The following is a 22,082-nucleotide window of genomic DNA, read 5'->3' on the forward strand; positions in this document are numbered from 1 at the left end:
ACCTCTTATATGAATCAACATTTTGTGATGCCAAATGCAATCCATGATAACAACACTTAGAGCTTGGTCAACACCTTGTGCACCAGGCAGTTGCCTTGCCCACTGTTTAGGACATCCAGTAATCCTGTCTTTTGGCTCCAAAGTGAAAGTTGTCTGTGCCCATATAAATCATATATTATGTGCAGACAATGTCTCCTCTGCGAGACATTGATGTCTCACTTGGAGATAGTCTTGAACAGTTCCCTAGATCCAGAAGTACTCACAAAACTTATTATGTTGCAGACATAATGACTCAGTGTTTCCTTAAAAGTAACTATAAACAGCCACTTAAAACTGTGGCAACAAAGAGTTGAAGTTTATAAACCCCATGAAAAGTACTGTTCAACCAGCACAGCTAACAGAAAATCCTATTTCCAATGTATTGCATGTAGGGAATGTATTGCAATAATTATCTTGGACAGAAGATACCTTTTTCTTAATGGCATAACAAAGCAATTATGCTTTGGATGTGCCCACTGGTTATGCTGAAGAGTGACTAGAATGGGTGGAGCATCCTGCTTGCCTTACATGACCAGGCTCTGTAAAATCAAACACTTAGAAATATTTACATAGTCATGTCCTGATAATAAGCTCATGGCACTTAAAAATAATTTGTTGTTGAAGTAACAATAGAATAACATTTAACCACATATCCTACACATATTATGGGTTGCATGGCTATACATATCTTACACAACGTCTTTACAAAAGGTGTTTTATCTTACAAAACAACATACTTAAGTAATGTTTTTGGAGCCACTTTCCCTCCAAGATAAGATCTCAGGCATCTGTCATCTATCTTGCTCCTATCAAGCTAAGGAAGCTGACAGTGTGAAAGAGAAAACCTACTGTAGCTTCCATTTCGTTTGACCTGTAAAGAGAGTCTGCAAAACACCAGAGTTCTAATGTTTCAGGAGTGACTATCAATGACAGGCATAAAAAGCATTTTCTACTGGTCACATCATCACATGTGTCACTCAATTTTGAAATAAAAGAAATCCCAGTATCCCCAAATTTATTAAAGACTGAGTCACATCAAGCAACATACCTTTGAGATGTTACTAGAGCGGCTCACGGAATGCCCCAAAGCCTTCTCATTCTGAAAGAGCAAGAACAGGATCACTGCAGCAACAAGTCACAATCATGAAAATACTTAAAAGTTTGCATTAGAAATCAAATTCCATGGAGACAGTCCTACAGCTGGGGCTTTGAAGGATGTTGCTTCTATTGACATCAGCCTGATTTACAATAATCACTAATTGCTTGTCTGTTTAACAAGGTATTACCTTGCAGAAAATCACATAGGCAACACATGTACAAACTGACAAATACTAAACCAGTTATTTCTTTTCTCTGAGGGTAGTGTAAAGGCCTTTACTCAGACGGCATTTCTTTTGGAAAGGATACTTCTCAGTATCATGAAGACCTGCTTCATCTACCTTTAAAGCCAAACATCTAACCACTAAAGCCGAAAGCTCTTGCTTAATGGAAAACAAAAATATCACAGTGAAGTCTAGAAATAGTTGTGAATAACCACATGCATATCACTTAAGGATACATGACAGAATTATTGAGGAACATCCTTTTAATACAGAATTTGGAATTAAACTGGAAATATACAAGATGGAAATGGGGAAGCTGCAATTCTCACAACTGAAATTAGCAATGATTGTATCTGTTATTCACTTTTCAGTGTGCAAACCCTGACATATAAGCATGACAATCTTATCTCCTTCAAAAATTAACCGCAGGTTTTAGCAAGATATTTCATCCTTTAAGGATACCTGATTTCTGAATATCAGTTTACTGTAACTGGACACAGTTGTTTCACTTGGAAGAGCCTAGAAATTGCTTTGTAAAAACTTTTCTGAATAAAATGCAACGGAAAATACTTTTCTCTAAACAAGCACTACAAACAGAGCAAGTCATAACATTCAGTTACGGATCTACATTCCTCTAAGTCTGTAAAGCTGGGATGCAATAGGTTTGAGATTTAAACCCTCTGACAAAAAGGCAAAGTTAAAGTTTCCTGTGAGCTCTAAGCTATGTAAGGGGTTCTAGAAGTGCATCTTTTTGCTTGGGTTTTTAGGAAACTCTTTCACATTTATCCCTGAAGAGAATTAAACCTAACAGAGACACTTTTGATTGACAGCACTGTCTTCTAGTCTTCTGGACAGTGATTGATCAGACAGACATTGAGACCAGAAGCCCTATATCTATAACAAATAGGGACAAGAAAATTCCCCATCAGTCAACTGCTGTTAGTCCTAGGTCAGCACACTGGTTTCAGATTTCCTGCCTATAGTTTGCTACAACTCAAGTGACCCTTCAATGACTAAAGCCCATGTGAAGTCAGCCTGGCTGGCTGAGCATTCAGATGTTACACCCAAACTTTTGACATCCCTGTATTCCCAGATAGTTCTTCTAGAGTGCATCCTCCACAGCAACCTGAAACCTTTTGGATGAGAAAAAATAAGCCATAAAGGCATAAAACTTTAGCATGTGCTTACAAAAGCAGGGTGTCCCTTCCTTACACCACCAGCTGCCTCTCAACACAGTCCTGGGCACTCTGTCAGTTGACAGATTAAAACTGCATTTCCTTCATTAAAAACATGAGGAAGCAAATACAGTGCTCTGAAATTTCCTGTAGGAATCTGAGTATCTAGAAGACAGTAAAATAGTATTTCTGAAGAAAACGGGAAAAGTGGCTAGGGAACACCACATGCTAGTTTTGACTGACTGCCAAAATAAAAAATCAGCAAGTATCAGAATGCCAGATTTATACATTGCAAGGCTGAGTTTGATTTTTGAGATGACTATGAGCTTTTGTTACATAGATAACAGTATTCCTGGGACACAAACAAACACACAAAGACCCTCAAAAATATGGACATAATGCTTATGCGAAGACTGTTGTTGGACAGGACTACTGCCAGACCTGTACGGCTAAGAACTGGCTCCAATCATAAGGGACAGCCTAGCTGACTTCATCAAAGGCACTGTAACCATAGCAACAGGGCAAAAAAAAGGTTCATTGACGCTGCAGGAGACAGGAGGAAGAAAAAAGGGGGCAGGAACATGTTCTCAAGCTATGACGAAAAGAGACCGACACAAGTTGGCAAGCACAAAGACTTGCCACTGCCTGTGTGTGAGGTGTGGGGGAAGCAGGCTGTGCTTGGCCTTCCAGGGATGCGTGGGAAGCAGAGCAAGGCTACATGCAACAAGGGAAAATGACAGCGGAGAGTGAAACCCTTGGGTGACAAGTCTCCCTGAAGCAAGACAGGTGACAGTCTCAAATCCAGCCCAAGGTGTCAAAGACAAGGATGAAATTAAACAGAGCAGAGATTCTTCATGTTAACTCAATGCCCCCCACCAAAACTTCTGTCTAGCTGAAGATGATGTTTGCAAGGGAGTATGACTGAACTTGCACAGGCACCTGCGTTGAAAAGGATGTGCTAAAATTTAATAAGCACGACAGGCTGGAAGACAAGGTCTGTATTTTCACAACACAGTAGATGATGCAGAACAAACAGACTTTTAGCTGCTGCCACAGAAACTTGTCTCTCTGCCTCTGCTCCCAGAACTGATTTTATCTGATAGATGCCAGGAGCCTCCAAGACACAGATGTACATGTTATCTTTATTTGTCTACTGTTGGAAACATACCTGTCAGAGGTTTCAGTCAGCAGATGACTGCAAGCAATTGGTTGTGTTATTGAAAAAGCGACCATTTTAAAGAAAAATTAGAATCTTGAAAAGTATTCCCATAAGGGCTATAGCATGCATGCACACATATATTTAGGAAGCTGTGATACACCTAATGGACTCCTAAGCACATAAGTGCTTTTTAACATCTCTGTTTCTTAGCCACACAAAGCAGGTACATCCATAACATCAACAGGAAATTCAGTATCGTAGATTTTAATAGCAGGCACAATTAATGAGGAACAGAAACATTAAACAGATAAAAACTATTTAAAAGGCAGACAAACAAATCCCACATTCACTCTATATCCATTACCAGTACATTAATCCTGGGATCTTTTAGAATTATGCACAAATTAACACTGACATGGGAGTGGAAAGACTAAACTTTCATGGTACTATCACTCCCAACAAATAAAAACCTTCAGAGACTATTTCTACTATATTCCCAGTGCACAGTAAGACATATTGTGGTAATCAGAGCTCCAAACAAGCTCTCCTTCCCTCATGCAAAAGCATTAAGCTTTGCACTTGAACGAATGATCAAGAGAAAAGCAGCACCTGCAAGCAAGGACCCTACAATTATCACCAGTTAAAGTGTCACTCTCCTTTAGCAATTCAGTTTTTCTGTATGGAATAATGGGAATCCTCTCTTTTGAAGGCATCCTCCTCAACTAGAACCATCTGGCAGGTGTTTAAAAAACAAACAAACAAACAAACGCCACCCAGATATGAAAAAATTACAAGTGCAGCTTGTCACTTGTCCTGAGCCATTCACTCACATTTGCTGCTCTGAGGTCCCCAGCAGCTAGTGTGGCTCTAGAAAAATTACTGAAAACCATAAAAATTGCTACTCAGTCCTCTGGACATGCTTGCTTGCAATTGCCTTCCTTTTTCTACCTTCCCCTTGAATTTGCTCCCAGCTGAGTGACAGAGGTGCCTTCTTCCTCCAGCAGTTGCTTCAGCTCACATCTGCCTTTCTTCAGGGCTCTACACCTTGCCTTTTCCATCTTACCTGGCTCATTTTCCCTTCTGCCACCATTCCTTAGCTGCATGACATTTCCCAAGGCCTTTTCAGTTCAGATATCTAGAAGATGATAACTCCCTTCTGTCCTTCCTTTTGCCTCTGTCTTTCATATATTCAGCATTTCAAGTTCTTTTACCCTTGCTCCCCTACCCTAATGTATCCATTTTCCACTAAGCACAACAGCTACATAACTCACACAGCCAAACCCAGAATTCCTGCGAACCCCAATACACCAGTTCCTACCATGAGAGCCACTGCAGCCAGAGCTGCTCTTGTCCACTTAAAACATCATTGTATCAAAGTGACCTTTCTCCAAACTTAGCTGTGGATGCTGATGCTACTGCAACATCAGCAACCAGGAATCCTAAAGAAATACAATTTAAATATCTTAGCCAGATGAAAAGTAAACAATGTATCAGTAAAATAATTTAGTTTTGTCTTTTGAACACTCTGTTTTCTAGTCATTAAGGCAGATAAATAGAAGACAACAGAGGAAGCAGTTTCACAGCTTGTGCAACCACCTGGTTACAACTGTGACTACACACCTAAATCCAGTCCTAAGAATGATTAATGCTAAACCCATCTTTTATCTCTGCTCGTAGACCTGTAGAAGAAACTACAAGCCAGATCCCAAGGGGTTAGCAAGATGACTGTTATTCTCTTTCCATCTTGGAAAACAGGACAGAGGGCATTAGAGGACGGTACTCCTTTGCCCTCAAGACACCAGTGTCTATGTGTGAACCCAGCACAGGCTTACTTCCTGAAGTCTTAATTCTTTAATATACCAGTGACCTGTTAGGGCACTATATTCCCCATTTTGCAATACAATTTCTGTGTTACATTATCTTACATGATGTCATGGTTAAGAGCTTCATCTGAAGATAGGCATTCTCCATCTAAAATCTCAGTAACAAAGAGTAGAGGCTTTTTTTTGAGGATGTTGTTACTGCAATGCCACAGAGAGAGATCCCTACAAGGCAAGTACTAATGTCTCAGCCCAAAAGACACACAAAAACAAACAGGTCAGACTGGCTAGAGCATTGCCAACTTGTGGTTTTCTACGTGGACTCTGAAAGGCATTTTAATTTCATTGTGTGCATTACAACTGTATTTTACAACGACAGATTAAGCATTAGATTGATATCTAGCAAAATCACTTACTGTTATAAACAATCCATGTAAATGAATTTTAACAAAGTCTTTTGAGTAAATGGTTACTTAATAAAAAAACTTTGCAGAAGAGAATGAATAAGTAACAACTGCTCTGATTCATACAGCAATTCTCATTCTTAGATCTGATGAGAATTACAGAATGGAACACAGAATGGCACTGCTTGAAATGGTGAGGTGCTGAAGTACTGAGTAGCTGATCCATGCAGGGCAAAGCAGCAAATCAGAAGTGAAACTGTTCTGCCATTGAGTCCTACAACCAGAGCACGACTGCATCACTGTTCTATAAACATGCAGTCATACACACCCAGGTATTGTTTCAGGTTTCATGACCGTGTCAAATTTCCTCACAACTTCTTCCAAGAATTTCTGCAAGTCTTGCTCTGCAATCCTATACCTGAACAATATATATCAAAAAGAACATATGCTTTTAGTCTGGGAAGAGGAAATTGCTGCTGATAATATTGGCAAGTGCACTTAATTGTCTTAAGTAGACAGAATGAGAGGAAAGAAATGGGAGAACAATTTTGTTTGCAATTATTTCCTTCATCTGTCAAAACCAATGGATTGTTAAGTTACAAAAGCTTTGTCAGCACCACATCTTGTCACTGACAGAACCTGACATTCAATTACTTAAATAAGAAATGGTACTTTGCATCTTATCATCCGACTATGTCCTTAACTTCTTTGGTAGTCACTAGGTCATTGTGGAAGAGCAACAATTATCATCAAGGCTCATTAATGATTTTTGCACACAGCCAGAAGAGTAATGACATTAAGAATAATGCCATAATGTACCTAGTCAAAAAACATTCATGGCATCTATGCTTAGCATCTCTGCTCTTGTGGAGTATTAACTTGAAAATACTTGTGCAGTGTTTACTTGACACTTGAAAGCAAAAGGGTGATGGAAATCACATCACCTATTTCCCTTTTTTTGTTTTTCTGGAGATAACAGTATCAATACTGATAGGAATCCAAATCATGCCCCTTGGATCTAGTTCAGTATCTTCTGTTACTGGATAATCCCACTTGACTCCTGGCAACTAGCAATCCATGACTAAGTGCAGAAAACCAATGTAAGATTTCAGATCTATCATAAAGGGAAATCTATAGCAAGTTCACTGTGGATAACTAACTTGTTTATTCATATTCACATTAAGCCACTTCACATAGTGGGAGACAAACTCGGAAAAACAACCTGAAGGCAAAAGATAAGCCTGAAAGTAAACATATGAAAATTAACAAGCTTTATTCCAGGCACTGAACTTACAGCTGTGCCTGAAAACATTAGCAACAGAAATAAAACCATGAGCTCATATGGCTTTAACAGAAAAGACTGGCCAACAAAAGGAGAAGACAACAAACAGACCAAATGGCTTCAATGGCCAAGTTTAAGGAATTGAGGAATTCAAAACAGGCCACAGCCCTTGTGGGTTTGAGGAGGCAGGTCAAGGAGGCTAGCAGATCACAAACAAGAAATAGAACAGAGAAGAAATTCAAAGAACAGAGGCAAACAGAGCAGAGTGTAAAAGTTAAACAGGAATCTCTAGCCCGTGTCTGCACCCCAGTGTGGACAGAAGCACCATGCACTCCATCTCCTGCCTGCCTGAGGAGCAGCTCTCAGAACTTCCATGGATGTGCAAACTTGTCAGGCACGCAGGTCCCTGTAACAGATACAGTTCCTTGTTGTGCACTGCTCTGTGTCTGGCTTTGCCAGTTTGGTCCTAGGACTATAAGAGACATGCTTGGATTCTTTCTTGACTCCAGCCAGATGGTAGATAAGGTGAGAATAGCATTCTCTTCAAAAAGGCCCTCTTCTCCATGGCTTTGTTCAACATACCATTTTCCTGGGTTTTGCATTGCTTCGCCTTACTTCCAAAGAGTCTGCAAAGTGTCTCTGATAATGGATAACCTGCATCTCCAGCTGCTATTTCAAAATGGACATGTGACCTCCATCTCCCTTCTTTAACCGTCTGAGCTAGAAGAGGATATACATGGTTTCCTCTTGGTGACCAAAGGCTGCCTCACCTGGAAGCACAAATTTTTATTTCTGTACAAGACCATCAGTCTGGTACACTTCACTAAAAACGTATCAATTTGCACACTCTTTACATGCATGTGCATGGGCCCAATTTCAAACAAAGAAAGTAGACTACAAAGTTTGACATCGAACATGTTTTACCGATGTTCTTATCTTGCTGTTGCCAGACAACTTGCCTAAAATCAATGCACAATTTTATGTGATGCAGCACAAAAAAATGAATCCTTCCCTCAGGGAACAAATTATATGAACTACAAAAGACGTGATCCAAAAATACACACCTTTCTTGATAATGGAAGCAGTACACATTAAGCTTACAGCGAAAATGCCATTTCAAACAATTTTGTGTATTTAACAGCAGGAAGAAAGAGACACACACTGAGGAAGTCTGCAATTATAAACACATTAAAAGGAATAACATTCTATCTTTTACAAAGTAATTGCATTTAATGCAACTGCTGGAATTCTCATGGTACACTAAACATGTCAATATGCCAAATCAATTGACTATTTTAAACATTCACCGATTAAAAAACCCTCTAGGCAACTGGTAACTTGGAATTACTCAAGCTGCCAGCAGACAAGAGGAAGCCTGCATCCTGGAGAGCTTCTGAGAAGAGCTGGCCTTTCCCTGTGTCTGCAGTGTTTCGGCACCTGCTCCTTGGGCAGGGCAGCAGCTGCAGCTCAGGCCTGACACACAGGTCTGGATCACTGCCTCTGCTCATCTAACATGGTCCACAAAGCTGCTTTTACCTTCAACTCATACCACCAAAGTGTACTGCTAAAACAGTGAATGAATCTCCTAGCCAAGCTTACAAAGGCCTCCTGAATCTGAAATCAGATTCAGAACAACACTAGAAAACTGTCTATTGCCCAAAGAAAGCTTGATACTGCAAGTAGTTTCTACATTGCTCAAGGATTTGACCTTCTTTTCCTCCCTTTACATCTTAATGTGACATGATTGCTTATTAACCTATTTCTGTCTGCATGGATCATAAGGGCAAACAATGTTCCCTAGAGAAAATAGAGAAATCACTTCCCAAATGATGCTGGGAAAGTGCTCAGGGTATTTTTGTTACCATTTAACATGATATGGCTGAAAGCACATGACAAAAGAACCCTTGAAAGAGCACTTGTAGATATTATACCTATTTAGCAATACCTAACCAGTACAGACCAGCTTGCTTTTTCCTGAAATTTTATCTTCGCATTTTTATTAGTGCAGTCAGCAAAATATTCTGCCTGAAGCATTTCAAACTCAGTGTTGAACGATCACAAAAATTTAAGCAAATTATCAGCTAGGGCCTACAGGTGCCATTAAACTCACTGAGCCAAACACTGGTTAGAGTGAGATCCTTGTAAGACTCTAAAATTGTGATGTTCTGGAGAGTTTTATTCATGTTACATTTCTAGCAACATTTGTTTCTAAGTTCAGACAACTCACTACAAATAGTCTATAAGAAAAGCAACATATTCAGCCATCCTTAAAGAAAACACAGCTCTGGGAAAAAACATTATTCACACCTAAGAGAAAAGGTACTTTTCATTTAAAAGATAGAGCATTTGAACTGCAGAATGAGAATATTTTAAAGCATAAATGTGCTAATAAAAATTTTTATTAAATGAGATTTCAGAGTTCCTGACTAATTATCCAGTAAGTTCCAAACATGTTGACTGACTATATAACACAAAAATTTAAAGAACATGCATGTGTGAATGCCCACATATACATACTTTTATATTTTTTTAATTAAAAAAATTGCACTCCCCTGTTCCTCTTAGAAAAAACCCTACAAAACTAGGGAAAGCACATATGGAGCCATCTACCTTCTCTTTCCCCAAAACTCACACGTGATATCACAAACAAAAGGCAAAAAACAGCAGGCTACCCTAACCAGTAACCCAAGAACATTTTTTACCATTTTGTCAAGAAAGCACAGCTGGTCTCACACAGGGCCTCACCTGATGCTGTGGGATGCAGCCAACTAGTGTGAGTCCAGAGTGGGATACCTGGGACTAGCGAGAAGACCACTCCTGGGCACAGCATCATCCATGGGCACCCACTGGAGCTCTGCACTGGTTGGTGCTGAGAACATCTAAAGGCACTGCGCTCCTACAGTACAGTGCACGGCAAGAACGTGGTAAGGCAGGGCTTTGAAACACCCGGCTGCACCCCCAGCCTCATAAGCCACTGCTAACCCCACCCTCCCACAGCCTGGCCCAGCAGGACATTTTCTGCAATTGTGAATTTCAGGGCTTCCTGCAAAAATTCAGAGCTGAAGAAGCCAAGGTATGGTATCTCCTGCTTTTACACATCTGTCTGTCAGGGCCATTCTGTTTGCTCACAGTTGCGTGTGAACAACAGTGACTCAAGATGGTCACTCATCACTGACCAAGAAATCCTATGATTTGCACAGTGCTAGAGGCTGTAAAAGCACACAGGATTTAACACACTCTAAATGTACTTACTGCCATCTGAGCACACTTCTGGCTCTAAGACTGACTGAGTCACTACCAACACCCTGACCAGAAGAAAAGTATTTCAGTAGCTACAAGTGGTAGTAGGTAGTTTTAAAAACACTAATTTACCTTAAGGCAAAAGAAACAGAGGTGCAAAAATTGCACTAAGAGTCAGCTAGAAAAACATGTTTGCCTTTTCACATGGAAATCTACATTTACTACACAATCAGCTGGGAGAAGCAGGAACGTATCTTAAAGAACCCCTGTGCAGGAAGGGACAGCAGTGCAGTGCTTACACTGTGCCACACTGAAGCCAATGAAGCTGTGTTGGCTAAATTAAGCAGGGATGACCCAGCACAGCAGGATCATCAACCTGCAAGCCAGCACACAGTAAAAGGGAAAGAAAAAAATACATTTTTCTTGAGCAGGTGGTGTGAATACAGAGTATGGTGCCTGCAGCTAGAAAGGGGATGCTCCATGTGGGCAGCCTCAAAACCTAAAATCCTAGAAGACAGCAGAAGACTGTCTGAGGCAACTGGATGGGAGACTTACAAAAACTGCTAGCTGAAGAGAAGAAGTCTTCCAGGAGAGCACTGCCCTTCACCCATTTGGGAAACTCAGCACACACACTGTCTAATAAGGAGGGCTGAGGCTTCTGTGTGTCTGAATGAGCCAAATGCCAGCAGCTGCGTAAGAACTAAATTTACCACTACAGTCCCAGGAACGCCTGCATCTTCTGCTAAAATAAAATCTCTGGGCCATTAGCCTATTGAAACAGAAGCTTTTCCACTTAACTGAAGACATTTACTCATTCTCTTTCTGCAACACTCATGCTCCAGTTCCAGTGAAATCCTGCTCGGTCTCAGAGTTTTTTATGGAAACACACATGCATCAGCTCAAAAGTACTCCTATTATGCAAGCAGTATTAAGCAATTCACTTCTTTGGGTTCCTCTGCCTCATTCATTTATTCCTATGAAATGGAAAAGGAACTGCAGCTGTGGAGTGTGCTGGCTGACCTACTGGGGACAGTGCTGCATTCCTGCACTGACACAGCGTTTTGTAAAGTTTACTTCCCAAGAGGAAAGGGATATAACTAAGCCTCATACTCACATTAAACCTCCTGCTCTTTATTTATCTAAAGCTTTGAGTGAGGACTTTTTTTTGTCACAGGAAATTGCATCAAAGTCATCAGGAAAAGTGTATTAACTTATACAAGTTGACTTTTGTCAAATTGCCTTTAAAGTGACCCTCACCAAAGCTTGATCTTAAAAACTCAGTTTCCATCTTTTCCATGCTCACTGCTCTATACATTCATTATCTGCAAAAATCACACTAGCACTCTGTGAAATCTGCAGCTGGTTTAGAAAATATTATTAAAACACATAATTTTGTATTTTTTGAATTAACTTTTAAAACATCACGAAGAACCAATGAATAATTAAAGGCCTTTTTGTAGATTTGCTGCAAACATATATAATCATATCTTTAAGGGAGGCTGTTTTCTCTTAGCCTTTACACCTCTAGTTGAGTGAAAAGCTGAAACAATGCAAGAGGGGCTTCACCACTGGTACTAGAATCCAGCAGAAAAGATTCCCTTTGGGGGTAGGAGGCAAAATCCTCAGTTTGCAAACTTTTATACTTGAAGCATCACACCAACCACATGCTTGCTGATCCTTTTACAACAAAGTTCTGATCCAGAACTAAAACTTCTCAGTCCACACACACCCTGCCCCAAAAACCTATTTCTGATTCCTCTTAGTTTTAAAAACACAAAAAATAAAATTATCCCTGAACATAAGTACCATCCTTCCAGTTTGAAATGACTGCTCAAGTATCTTCCTGGAGATTGAAGAAAAGTAACTACTGCTTTGGAAATCCATTTTTCTTAAAAGCCAAATCCCAGGCAAGCAACATTGCTCATCTGGATATTACAAAATGGAAAAAATTTTCTCTTAGATTTTAGTTTTAAAAGGGCCCTTCAGAAAGCATCCAGCAAGAAAAAAAATATGCAAAGCATTCTCTAAAAGACAAAACAGATGATTTGGCACAACAAGTGCTGTGGGAAAAGGCAGCAGCACAGGGGGAAGGACTAGATGCTGCTGAGCTGCATCTTGCAAGCTGCAGTGAGTGGTCAAAGAGTACCACAGGATAAGGATGCAACCTGCATGAACAACTGGACTGTGCTCTGAAATTCAGAGACTTAAATGTACAGAAACTCAAACCAGAACATTGTGGCCCACATTCAGACTCTGCTATATTTAAAATTCACAGGTTTTGTACTTCAATACAAACCTACCAAACATGAGTGAAACTGATGTGAATTTGCAAGGAAAAGCTAAGGGTTAGATACATTTAGCATCTTTTGTATTTTAACTCTTTGTTTCCCTTTCACCATTCCTTATACATATGTGCTTTGCTTTGAGGAAGTCACAAATGTCACTGTGTTTTCAGAGGGATCCAGAAGGAAATTCAGAGATGAGATTAAATGATTCCTTAGGTCAGGCAAGACCTGAGACTGGTGAGCTGGAATTCCTGCAACAAAACAAGCATCACGAACAATGGGAATCAACCCAAAGGAAAATGCATTTACAAGTGATCAAAAGGTAACAGCTCACCCTGCAGTTATGACAGTTTCCTATTACCCTTACAGTTCAAGTCTTAATAATCTTCCAAACAGGGAGATATTTAAGTGTCAGGTCTGGAAAAATTATGTGGGTCTTTGTACATACTTCCTGTAGGCTTCCCTTGTTTAATGCATAGAAGTGAAGAAAACCTCTCATCTCCAGGGAAAAGTTGCTGGGACCAACCTCTTCCAGTCACTTAAAACTCCAAGCTTTAGAATCTCAAAGTAGTGAAATAGGCAGACTTATCCTGCAGCTAAGAACAAAGCAGCATAACAGAGAGGTAAATAATAAAAGCAAGAGTTCAAAGGAACAAGTGCCCAATTTTCTACAGAGATGCTCAGAAAAGCTGATATTTTTCTTGAAAGGTTCCTTAACACCATCTGCTGCTAGTACCCAAAAAGAACAGAACGAATGACATAAAAAAGAGGATGTAAAACTGGAAGAACCTCTCTTAGTACATTGAAGTATTTGGGTAACACCCACATTATCACTGAAAATCAGGCTGTACTACAGGATTGAAACTCTGGTGCACAGTGTACATGATTTCTTATATAGCACCTTTCCTCCAAAACAGTATTCTCTCTCCAGAGGAAATACTGCAGTTGTTCAGTGTTGAACAGCACTAGGGAGCAGCTCAAGATAAGAGCAGAACAAGATGATACCTGTAAAAGAGACATGATGAGGCCAGTTTGCAATTTACAGTCTCTTTCAAAACACACGCCTGGAGTTTGATATCAGTATCCCGAAGCAGGCAAATGTGGCAGTTACTTGGCAGAAGAGAAACCTGAGGCACAAGGAAGTTATGCTGCCCGGAGTGAAATTCACCCCTGTTTGTACTACTGCTGTATGTGGTGTTGCTCCATGTCACAGCCAGCAGCTGTGTCCTGTTACAGGCACGTGGCTGAACAGCGTGTGTGGTTTGCACAGGATGCGTTTCATGTACACTGAAACCATGACAAAGCAAGGAGAACATAAGTGAGAGCTCTCCCCTCCACTGTTCTTGGTTGTAGAATGTAAATCTCCAAGCTGGATCTTGTCAGGGCATTGATTTTCACATGAAGTCTCAGACTTCAGGATCTGCTTTAAGAGATGCCTCCCAGAGCCCACCACCTGCCAAAACACTTCTTAGTAACTGCTTCCTTTAAGTCAGTGATGCATTTCATTCCACCAATCTCATTTCACCCCTGAAACTTTTTTTATTTGTCCCCACCACTTGTAAATTTAATCTCAAATTGTCACTGCACCTCCCTGGCTGTTTAATGACCTTTAGCTCTCTAAGCATGTGGTCTGTGAGCATGCAAAAGGCGCTCCACAATGTCCTCATTCCCCCGTACACGGAAGCAAGGAAACTGAGGGCGATGCAAACTAGTATATGTTCAAAGATGCCTAATTTGCTGTATTTTGTTTTGGGGTTTTTGTTTGTTTTGTGGTGGCATTTTGCTTTTGCTTTGTTTGCCTTTTTTTTTTGCAAGTGACGCTGCACAGCATAAGGAATCTACAAGCTTGTCAAAAAATGTTAGGCTTCCTCTAAGTGTTTGGGTGTTTAAGTTTTTCCAACCTTTGACACACTCAGAAACCCTGCTGCCTGTGCTCCCAAGCACATGGGCATAACTGGAGCATAGCAGTGTAACTGAAGTAAGAGGATTACATTTCAGGAGGGGCATGTTTTGGTGCAAGACTAGAGGCTTATGGAGATTAAAAAACACTTTGCTTCCCTAAGTGACAGGGTGAAACCAGCAAAGCCCACACATATACACTGCCTATAAGTAAGCATTGCTTCATATCCTGCAGCAGCAGAGATACAGTGAGAAGAACAGCCAAGGAACCAGTGACCACATCAAGGGCATATTCAGCCACCACCACTGTCCCCATCACCACATCACACCTGCACTTTGTGTCTCCTTGTACCTTTTATCATTCTTGACTCTTCTTACTGCTCTTCCCATATGAACCTGCCCTTTTCTCCTGTCTTTCTGCTGCTATCTATATTGTCCTTCTCGTATCCTTCCCCACCCCTACAATAACTTGGAAATATTTTTTAATTCAATGCAAGAAACAGAATTTGGGATGTTATACAAAGGAGGATGACTGCCATATGAAGAATCTAGAAAGAATCTAGTCATCTTCATAAAAATCTAATCCTGGGTGCAAAGGGGAACTCCTGTAAGCTTTAGAAAATAGGATTGCAATAATTTTTAAATCCTGAAGGATTTTATTTCTCTGCCAGCTAACACTCCTCGGAAGTGGAGCATTAGATTTGGCTTCCAGTTAACATACCCTTCTAACAAATACTTACAGATAGAGTGGTTTTATTCCCTGAAAGATACGAAGTTAATCTCACTATACAAGAATTATAAATACTGGAGGTACTAGAAGGACTGGAACATTCTGCCTGGATGTAATTAAAAATCAGAATCCTGTGCCAAATTCAATTGATACTTTCAAGAAAGAACAGAATTCAGGAGCAGGACTGTGTACTACTCAGCATTACAACACATGGCAAAAGGCTGGAACTGATTCAGAAATCTTGTAACCCAATACAAGAAAAGATAACTGCAGCAATCAACAAAAGGCACTAAGAGGAAAGGATATTGGTGTAAAAATGAGAGGTTTTAATTGAGTAGGAAGACTGTGAGGCGTATTTATGTCAAATGCATACATAGACATATATATATACATTACAACAAAAAAACCTCACAAACTACATTTTGTTTTCATTTAATGGAAAGAATCTGCACTAGACAGGGCAAATCAAGGGCTACAATAAACTAAGACAAAGAAACCCTCTCAATTTTAATGGCAAGGTAGTTGATTTTATTTGTACCACAGAAAACAGCAAAGAAGAAAAGCTAGGCTAACCACTGAGGAGTGGTTGAGGAACAAAGAGGTGCACATTCTGCAGTCAGACCTTCATGGCCTTGGACACTAAACCTTCCCAAAGCTCAGCTGAAAAGAATGGGACAGAGTCAGAGATCACCTCTGAAAAGCGCTGACAGGTAAAAGTGGTTCACATCTAAAAATGGTAAAGAACGACGACAACTTGAAAAAATGCCCGTACTACAATGAGCAGATTCTTTTCCCATTGCTGATCAGGAGCTCATGTTTCCTTCTTGTTAAATTCACACTTCTTGCTATTGCAGATGCTCTGTTTTCATCTCAGATCTATCTGTGTTCACCCTTCTTTTCCCTTCAGTGAAAAGCATGTTAACATCTTCCCTGGAGTCAGACACGTGAGAAGGCTTCTACTTGTGCTTTTTGATTCTGCAAATCATAGCTGCTACATGGCATGGCATGGCAGAAGTGAAAACTCCTCTAGATAAAAAGCAGAACAGCGAGAAAGGGAAAGGAGGACAGAGCAAGTAATAAGTGATATAATCAGCAATACAACTGAGGAAGAACAAAACAAAATAGATAATCCTCCTCCACCCCTAATTCTTTTGCTTTGTTTTTCTAATAACAGGATATCTCTTACGTTTCTTTTTTGAATTTCAGATGAGAAATGTAGGTCTTCTGATGAGAGACAATTTGCAAAAACCATTAATGTTTTGAAGCATCAAGAAAAACTAGACTGAAGAGCCTGATGCACAAGCTTTTCCATGGGCTAGGGGAGAGACTATGAGACATCAAAGGAGAATGCAGGCTTCCTTTCCAACTGTACCCACCCAAGGAATATTCTCGTCCCTGCTGTACTTTACTCGACTTTGAGATAAATGGGCTGCAGAAATGAGACTGTTAAAACATCCATCCTACACCAGCTGCATCTCAGAAATCCTTTCACAGAAGAACCTCAGCTCCCACCACTAAGTGTCTTCCAGCTGCCATCTGCCATAATATTATAATTTCGTAGGATACACAGTTTCTTGATCAAAAGACTGAAACAAAAGACAAAAATCTTCATTTGGGCCAATTATCACTGCATTTACCTAGCTTGATTTTTCAATATGAATTTGGCCTCTGTTCTGTTTGTTTTCTTAAAATATTGCCCTTCTTGAATTATCACATACATTGTCCTAAGCCTGTTCCTCTCCACACATGACCGCTATGTACTTTATGCCAGGTAACCAGAAGATAGCCTCAATCTCACCACTAAAAGGGCTTTGCTCCAGTACATCTGAGGGAGGCAGAAGAAAGGTTTCTTGTAATGAGCTACATTTCTCATTTTCCATAACACTATAGTTTATTAGGAGGAGTTGTGTCCTTTTATTTTTAAACTACACTGTGTAGATTAAGGCAATCTTACTGAGAAATTGGCTTGGTCCTGGTACCACTCTTCAACTCCTCTTTACATTTAATACAGCATTTTTGCAGAAGATAAAATGTCCAATACCTAATTAAGAGCTTTGATAGGGTTGTAATTTGTTTAAATGCCATGGGTATGTCATGAAAACAATGGTGCAAAATAATAACACAAAACTCCCTGCCTTGCAGAGCCAGTGAAATAAAATCTGTCAATCAAAATAAGCTTTATGGACAGAGATAATTTTTTTCCTTTTTTTTTTTTTATTTTGCCTGTCTACTGTGTGTTTGCCATTTAAACACAGGCATTTTGGTAAACCATGAACCTTCAAAGTACATCTTAGGCTTACCGCTCTCCTACCCTTGCAGCCATTAAGAAAAATAGTGAGAAAATGTCTTTCAATTGTGAAAACGCTTTCATTTGAAAAGTTGATGTGGCAATGATGAGGTATTGTCACCACAACTTGTCACCAAAGTTCATTACTTTAAAGGTGATGAAAAACAACAGGGACAGTAATAAACCACTGTCCCTTAGAAACCAGCAGCTGCCAAGCTTTGTACACAAATCCATTTCAGGGATGCCAACTGCAGCTAAGCTCATGGTTCTTCACTTAAGAGCTTCTGACCAACTGTAATAACTATACCAGACTGCAGCACAGATGATCACTAAAGCAACTCCTATTCTGACCCTGAACTGTAACCTGGGAAATGAGAAGCCAACAGAAGTCAGGAGACTAATTTCACTTGAAACAAGGGATATTTCGAGGGAGAACAACATGCAGTCAGTATTCTCACAAAGACCAGGGTGAATGCAAGGCCACAATTATGGGAGAGGGAATTATTAAAGAGAAAGGGAAATACCAGAAGCAGAATTTCTGAACAATGCAGACAGAAAACACAGGGATTATTAGTCTAACCAAGATGGCCTAGCCTGGATTTGAAAGTATAGCTAGTGCCTCAAATAGCCTAAGGTATTACATATGGTTGTTCAAACTAATCTGACCCCTTTGAGACAGACAAATACTTCCTTGGGGAAGAGTGTTGTTACCTTTCAAACTCCTAATATTAACTACTGCCTGTCAACTGAGATAAAGTAAGTACCCCAGCGAGTCATAAAACACTAATTTTCCATTAGACAGCAAGAGAGAAACTGAAGACAAGTAACAGCAACAAAATTAGTAGTTAATAGAAACCAGATGGAATGGTAAAAACTGCTCAACTACTAACTTAATATCAAGAGAAAGAAGTAACAGCATGTAGTAACCACAGAATGCCTGAATATGGAGACCAACCAACCAAGTCAGCATAAGGGAGCTTAAATTCATTGGTTTTGAGATTGCTTCCTGTTACACTAGGCTAAGCTAGGAACTTGACATTAAATCAGAAAAAGGGAAAAAGAGATCCCCAGACAAGAGAAACACAAAAAGCCATGTTAGCAGCATCTCAACTGCCCATGAGAATGTGCAGAAACCAGAAATGTTCTTCACAGGAAGAACATTTTCTCCCAACACTGTCCTGCTACCTCTCTTCCGAACTGCCAAACTGCACCACTGAAGAACTTCAGATTCCCTTTAAAAAAAAACCAAAAAACATGCTTCTCCACAGTCTTTGCTAGGACCTAGTTCAAGGACTGTCTAGGAACGTGCCAGTTCATCATCAAATTGCCAGCTGAAGCATTACTGGATCTAGTACTCAGAACCCAAACTGTTTACCAGCTTCTAAACAATGACAATTCCATTTCAGTGAGCTCTCATACACCAAAAAAAAAAAAAACCAACCTATTACTCAAGTTTCAAAATGATGAAATCAGCTTAAAATTTATAAAACAAGTGTATGCATCCCCAGTCACAGAAGCTGAATACACCAAAATACACGATAAAAACAAGTCTGCAGAACTGCCTGGTAACTGCAACAGAGGAAGCAAATCTTAAAAAATACACATTTCAAGCATTACCTAAAATTTTAATAAGATTAAAAAAACCCACAAAACCTTTATCTACATTACTTTCCTTTTAGTTATGTGCAGGACAGATGCATGGGAATGGTCAATGCAGAGATCACAAAATTCCATTTCTTTTAACATACTCATTGTTTTGGTAACACTGTTTAGATTTTGCTTTTGAATGTGTTACATCTCAGAAAGAACTAACAGTATGTTTTATTTGTTGAGGATTTTTTTTCTTTTCTAGAGGGGTGGGGATGATGATTTGGTTTGTTGTCTGGGTTTTGTGTGGTTTTGATGGTTTGGGTTTTTGTTTGGTTGGTTTTTTTTACTGGAACTGAAATTCAAGGTGGTTTTTTTTCCACCAAATGAGGCTCTCATTCAGAGAGGCAAGGCTGTCTGATGTTATCACCCAGCCAACAGCTGAAGTCATTGCGTCCTTTGCCAAGGCATAATAGAAAAAAAATATAGACAGACAAGGGGGAAGGGTGTGGTGAGGAAGTAATCTAAATAGTCTTTTGGCCCTGAATTGATTAACTGAAGAAATGGGAAAATCACCCCCTTGCAGTGCTCTTCTATATAACCTCGCCTTCTCCAAGCCAATAATATCTCTGGAGTACATGCTATGTTTTTAAGCACTTCTGAACATCTTTACAGTACCCTTCTGGTGTCTGCAGTACATCAAAATAAGAGAACTTGGAAAGAAACAGCACTGGTGGATATGCTTTGTCCAGCTGTAAGATGAAAGGCTTGAGTTGACCCGTTCGGATTTCCTCACAGCTAGGCTCATAAAGAAAGCACTTGAATGAAAAACTCCTGTCAAGCAGGAGACAAAGATCAGGGCAAGGGTATTTTAAATCATTTCAAGAAGGGCAGCACCCAACCAGACTTAATAGAGTCTGAAGTGATACTGGCAGAGAGAACTGTTACCTCCTTCAAACCCACTGTGGAACTCTCTTGTGAAAACCTAAATCACTTCAGTGAGAATAAAAGATGACATGAACCTCACAGGTTTTGCTCCTGAGAGAACCAATAGAACTTTACAACATCACTCTTCAGAGACCTACTTTTCTTTAGCCAATCTGACCCTCTAAAGTTTACTTTCTGAGACCACTGGCAGAAGCATTGATTGTTTGACAGCTTGTTCTTGATTATCTCCGTTTAAGCCACAGAAGGTTCCCACACACTTTGTAACAGCCACCAAGCAAATCCATTCAGCAGCACTAAACAGCATTTAGCAGTTACTCGGTGAGCCTGCAGTTAATATAATAAAGTAGCACCAGGAAAGCTCCCAATCACTGGCTTTGTCTTTCATTCAAGTGTAGCAGACCGATCATAGACTCTAAGAATCATTAAGGTTGGAAGAGACCTTCAAAATCATCAAGTCCAACCATCCATCCAGCACTAGCACTGTAACCCCTCAACCACTAAATCACATCACCAGCACCAGACCCAGATGCCTCTTAAACACCTCTGGGGGGGGTGACTGCATCACATTCCTGGGCAACCTATTCCAATGCCTGACCACCCTAAGAGTGAAGAAATTTTTTCTCACATTTAATCTCAATCTCCTATCTTATCTTTAGGCCATTTCCTCTTGTCCCCTCTGTAGGCAGAGCAGAAGTGACCAGTCCCCACTTCACCATCAGCTCCCTTCAGGCAGTTATAGAGATCAGGTCCCCCTGGAGCCTCCTCTTCTCAAGTCTAAACAAACCCAGATGCCTCACCCATTCCTGTAAGACAAGTTTTCTAGACCTTTCATGATCCTTGTTGTCCTTCTCTGGACACACTCCAGCACCTCAATGTCCCTTCTGAAGTGAGAGGCCCAGAGCTGAAGGCAGCACTTGAGGAGAGGCCTCACTAGCACGGAGTACAGGGGGATGATCAGTGCCCTGGTCCTGCTGGCCCCACTATTCTTGATACTGGTTGTTATAGATATGGGTAGTAATTCGTGGGAATAAAAGGTGTATCAAAATATATAGGTATAAAATGAACTACTGGTGTACAAGGGGTGGGGGGGAAATTCTTCCCCACGATGGCGAAACCATGGCAGATGCACAGAGAAGCACCACCACATTTGCATGCGAAGGAACCTCGTCTGCACAGGAGATGGGCATTCACAAGGACCTGCACCCAGTGACATGATGGCCCAGACAAGATACTTATCTGAGAGGACCAGGCCCATCAACACCTTCCATCCGAATGCCAGATTCCGGGAATCGAGGCTTTGTGCAGCCCGAGCTAGAGAAACTTGAATATGAAGAACTCAGAAAGAAACAAAGACACTCTGCCACAGGCCAAATAAACCGTACAAGAACTGCTGCCTCGGAGCAGCCGGGGTGGATGTGGGGATTTGGTACTAGCGGGTCCATTTCTCACCTTCACCCATATCATCGACCTGGGGTGTTACGCTAGCCGATTTGATTGCTGGTGGTCAGGGCTGTATTATGGTCACGTAATAAATTTTATTTTTAATTTTCTTATTAAAATTGGCTATTTTTAATTTTTCATTTATAACACTGGCCAATGGCCCTCTTGGCCATCTGGACCCACTGCTGGCTCACATTCATCTGCTGTCAACCAGCACTCCCAACCCTTTTCTGCAAAACAGCTCTCAAGTCACTCCTCCCCCAGCCTGCAGAGCTGCACGGAAAAAGGATGTTGCTAACAAAGAAACATGGATTCCAAGACACATTACAAAAGTGTATTTTTTAGGAAATGCAACCCTAAGACAGAAATTAGTAACTGTAGTAACAAGTGGAAAGAATCTGCAAGTGAAAGCAACATATCTAGATGAAGTGAAATTTAACAAAAATTAATCCCAATGTCAAAACC

At 40.4% G+C, this 22,082-nt stretch overlaps 1 protein-coding gene across 5 annotated transcripts in view; it reads right to left on the minus strand.

Annotated features, from left to right (window-relative positions):
- Positions 1 to 22,082, minus strand: part of MARCHF8 (membrane associated ring-CH-type finger 8) — an 87,414-nt gene that overhangs the window by 22,189 nt on the left and 43,143 nt on the right. For 3 of the 5 annotated variants that reach the window (XM_039709018.1, XM_039709017.1, XM_039709020.1), the window contains one exon: positions 1,088 to 1,138. The exons of the other annotated variants lie outside the window; for them this stretch is intronic. In XM_039709018.1, the coding sequence (XP_039564952.1) occupies positions 1,088 to 1,138 (51 nt within the window). The remainder of the gene's footprint in view (positions 1 to 1,087; positions 1,139 to 22,082) is intronic. 5 annotated transcript variants of the gene reach the window in all.

The sequence above is a fragment of the Passer montanus genome, unplaced genomic scaffold (assembly GCF_014805655.1).
Source record: "Passer montanus isolate IOZ18808 unplaced genomic scaffold, ASM1480565v1 scaffold21, whole genome shotgun sequence".
Classification (NCBI taxonomy): domain Eukaryota; kingdom Metazoa; phylum Chordata; class Aves; order Passeriformes; family Passeridae; genus Passer; species Passer montanus.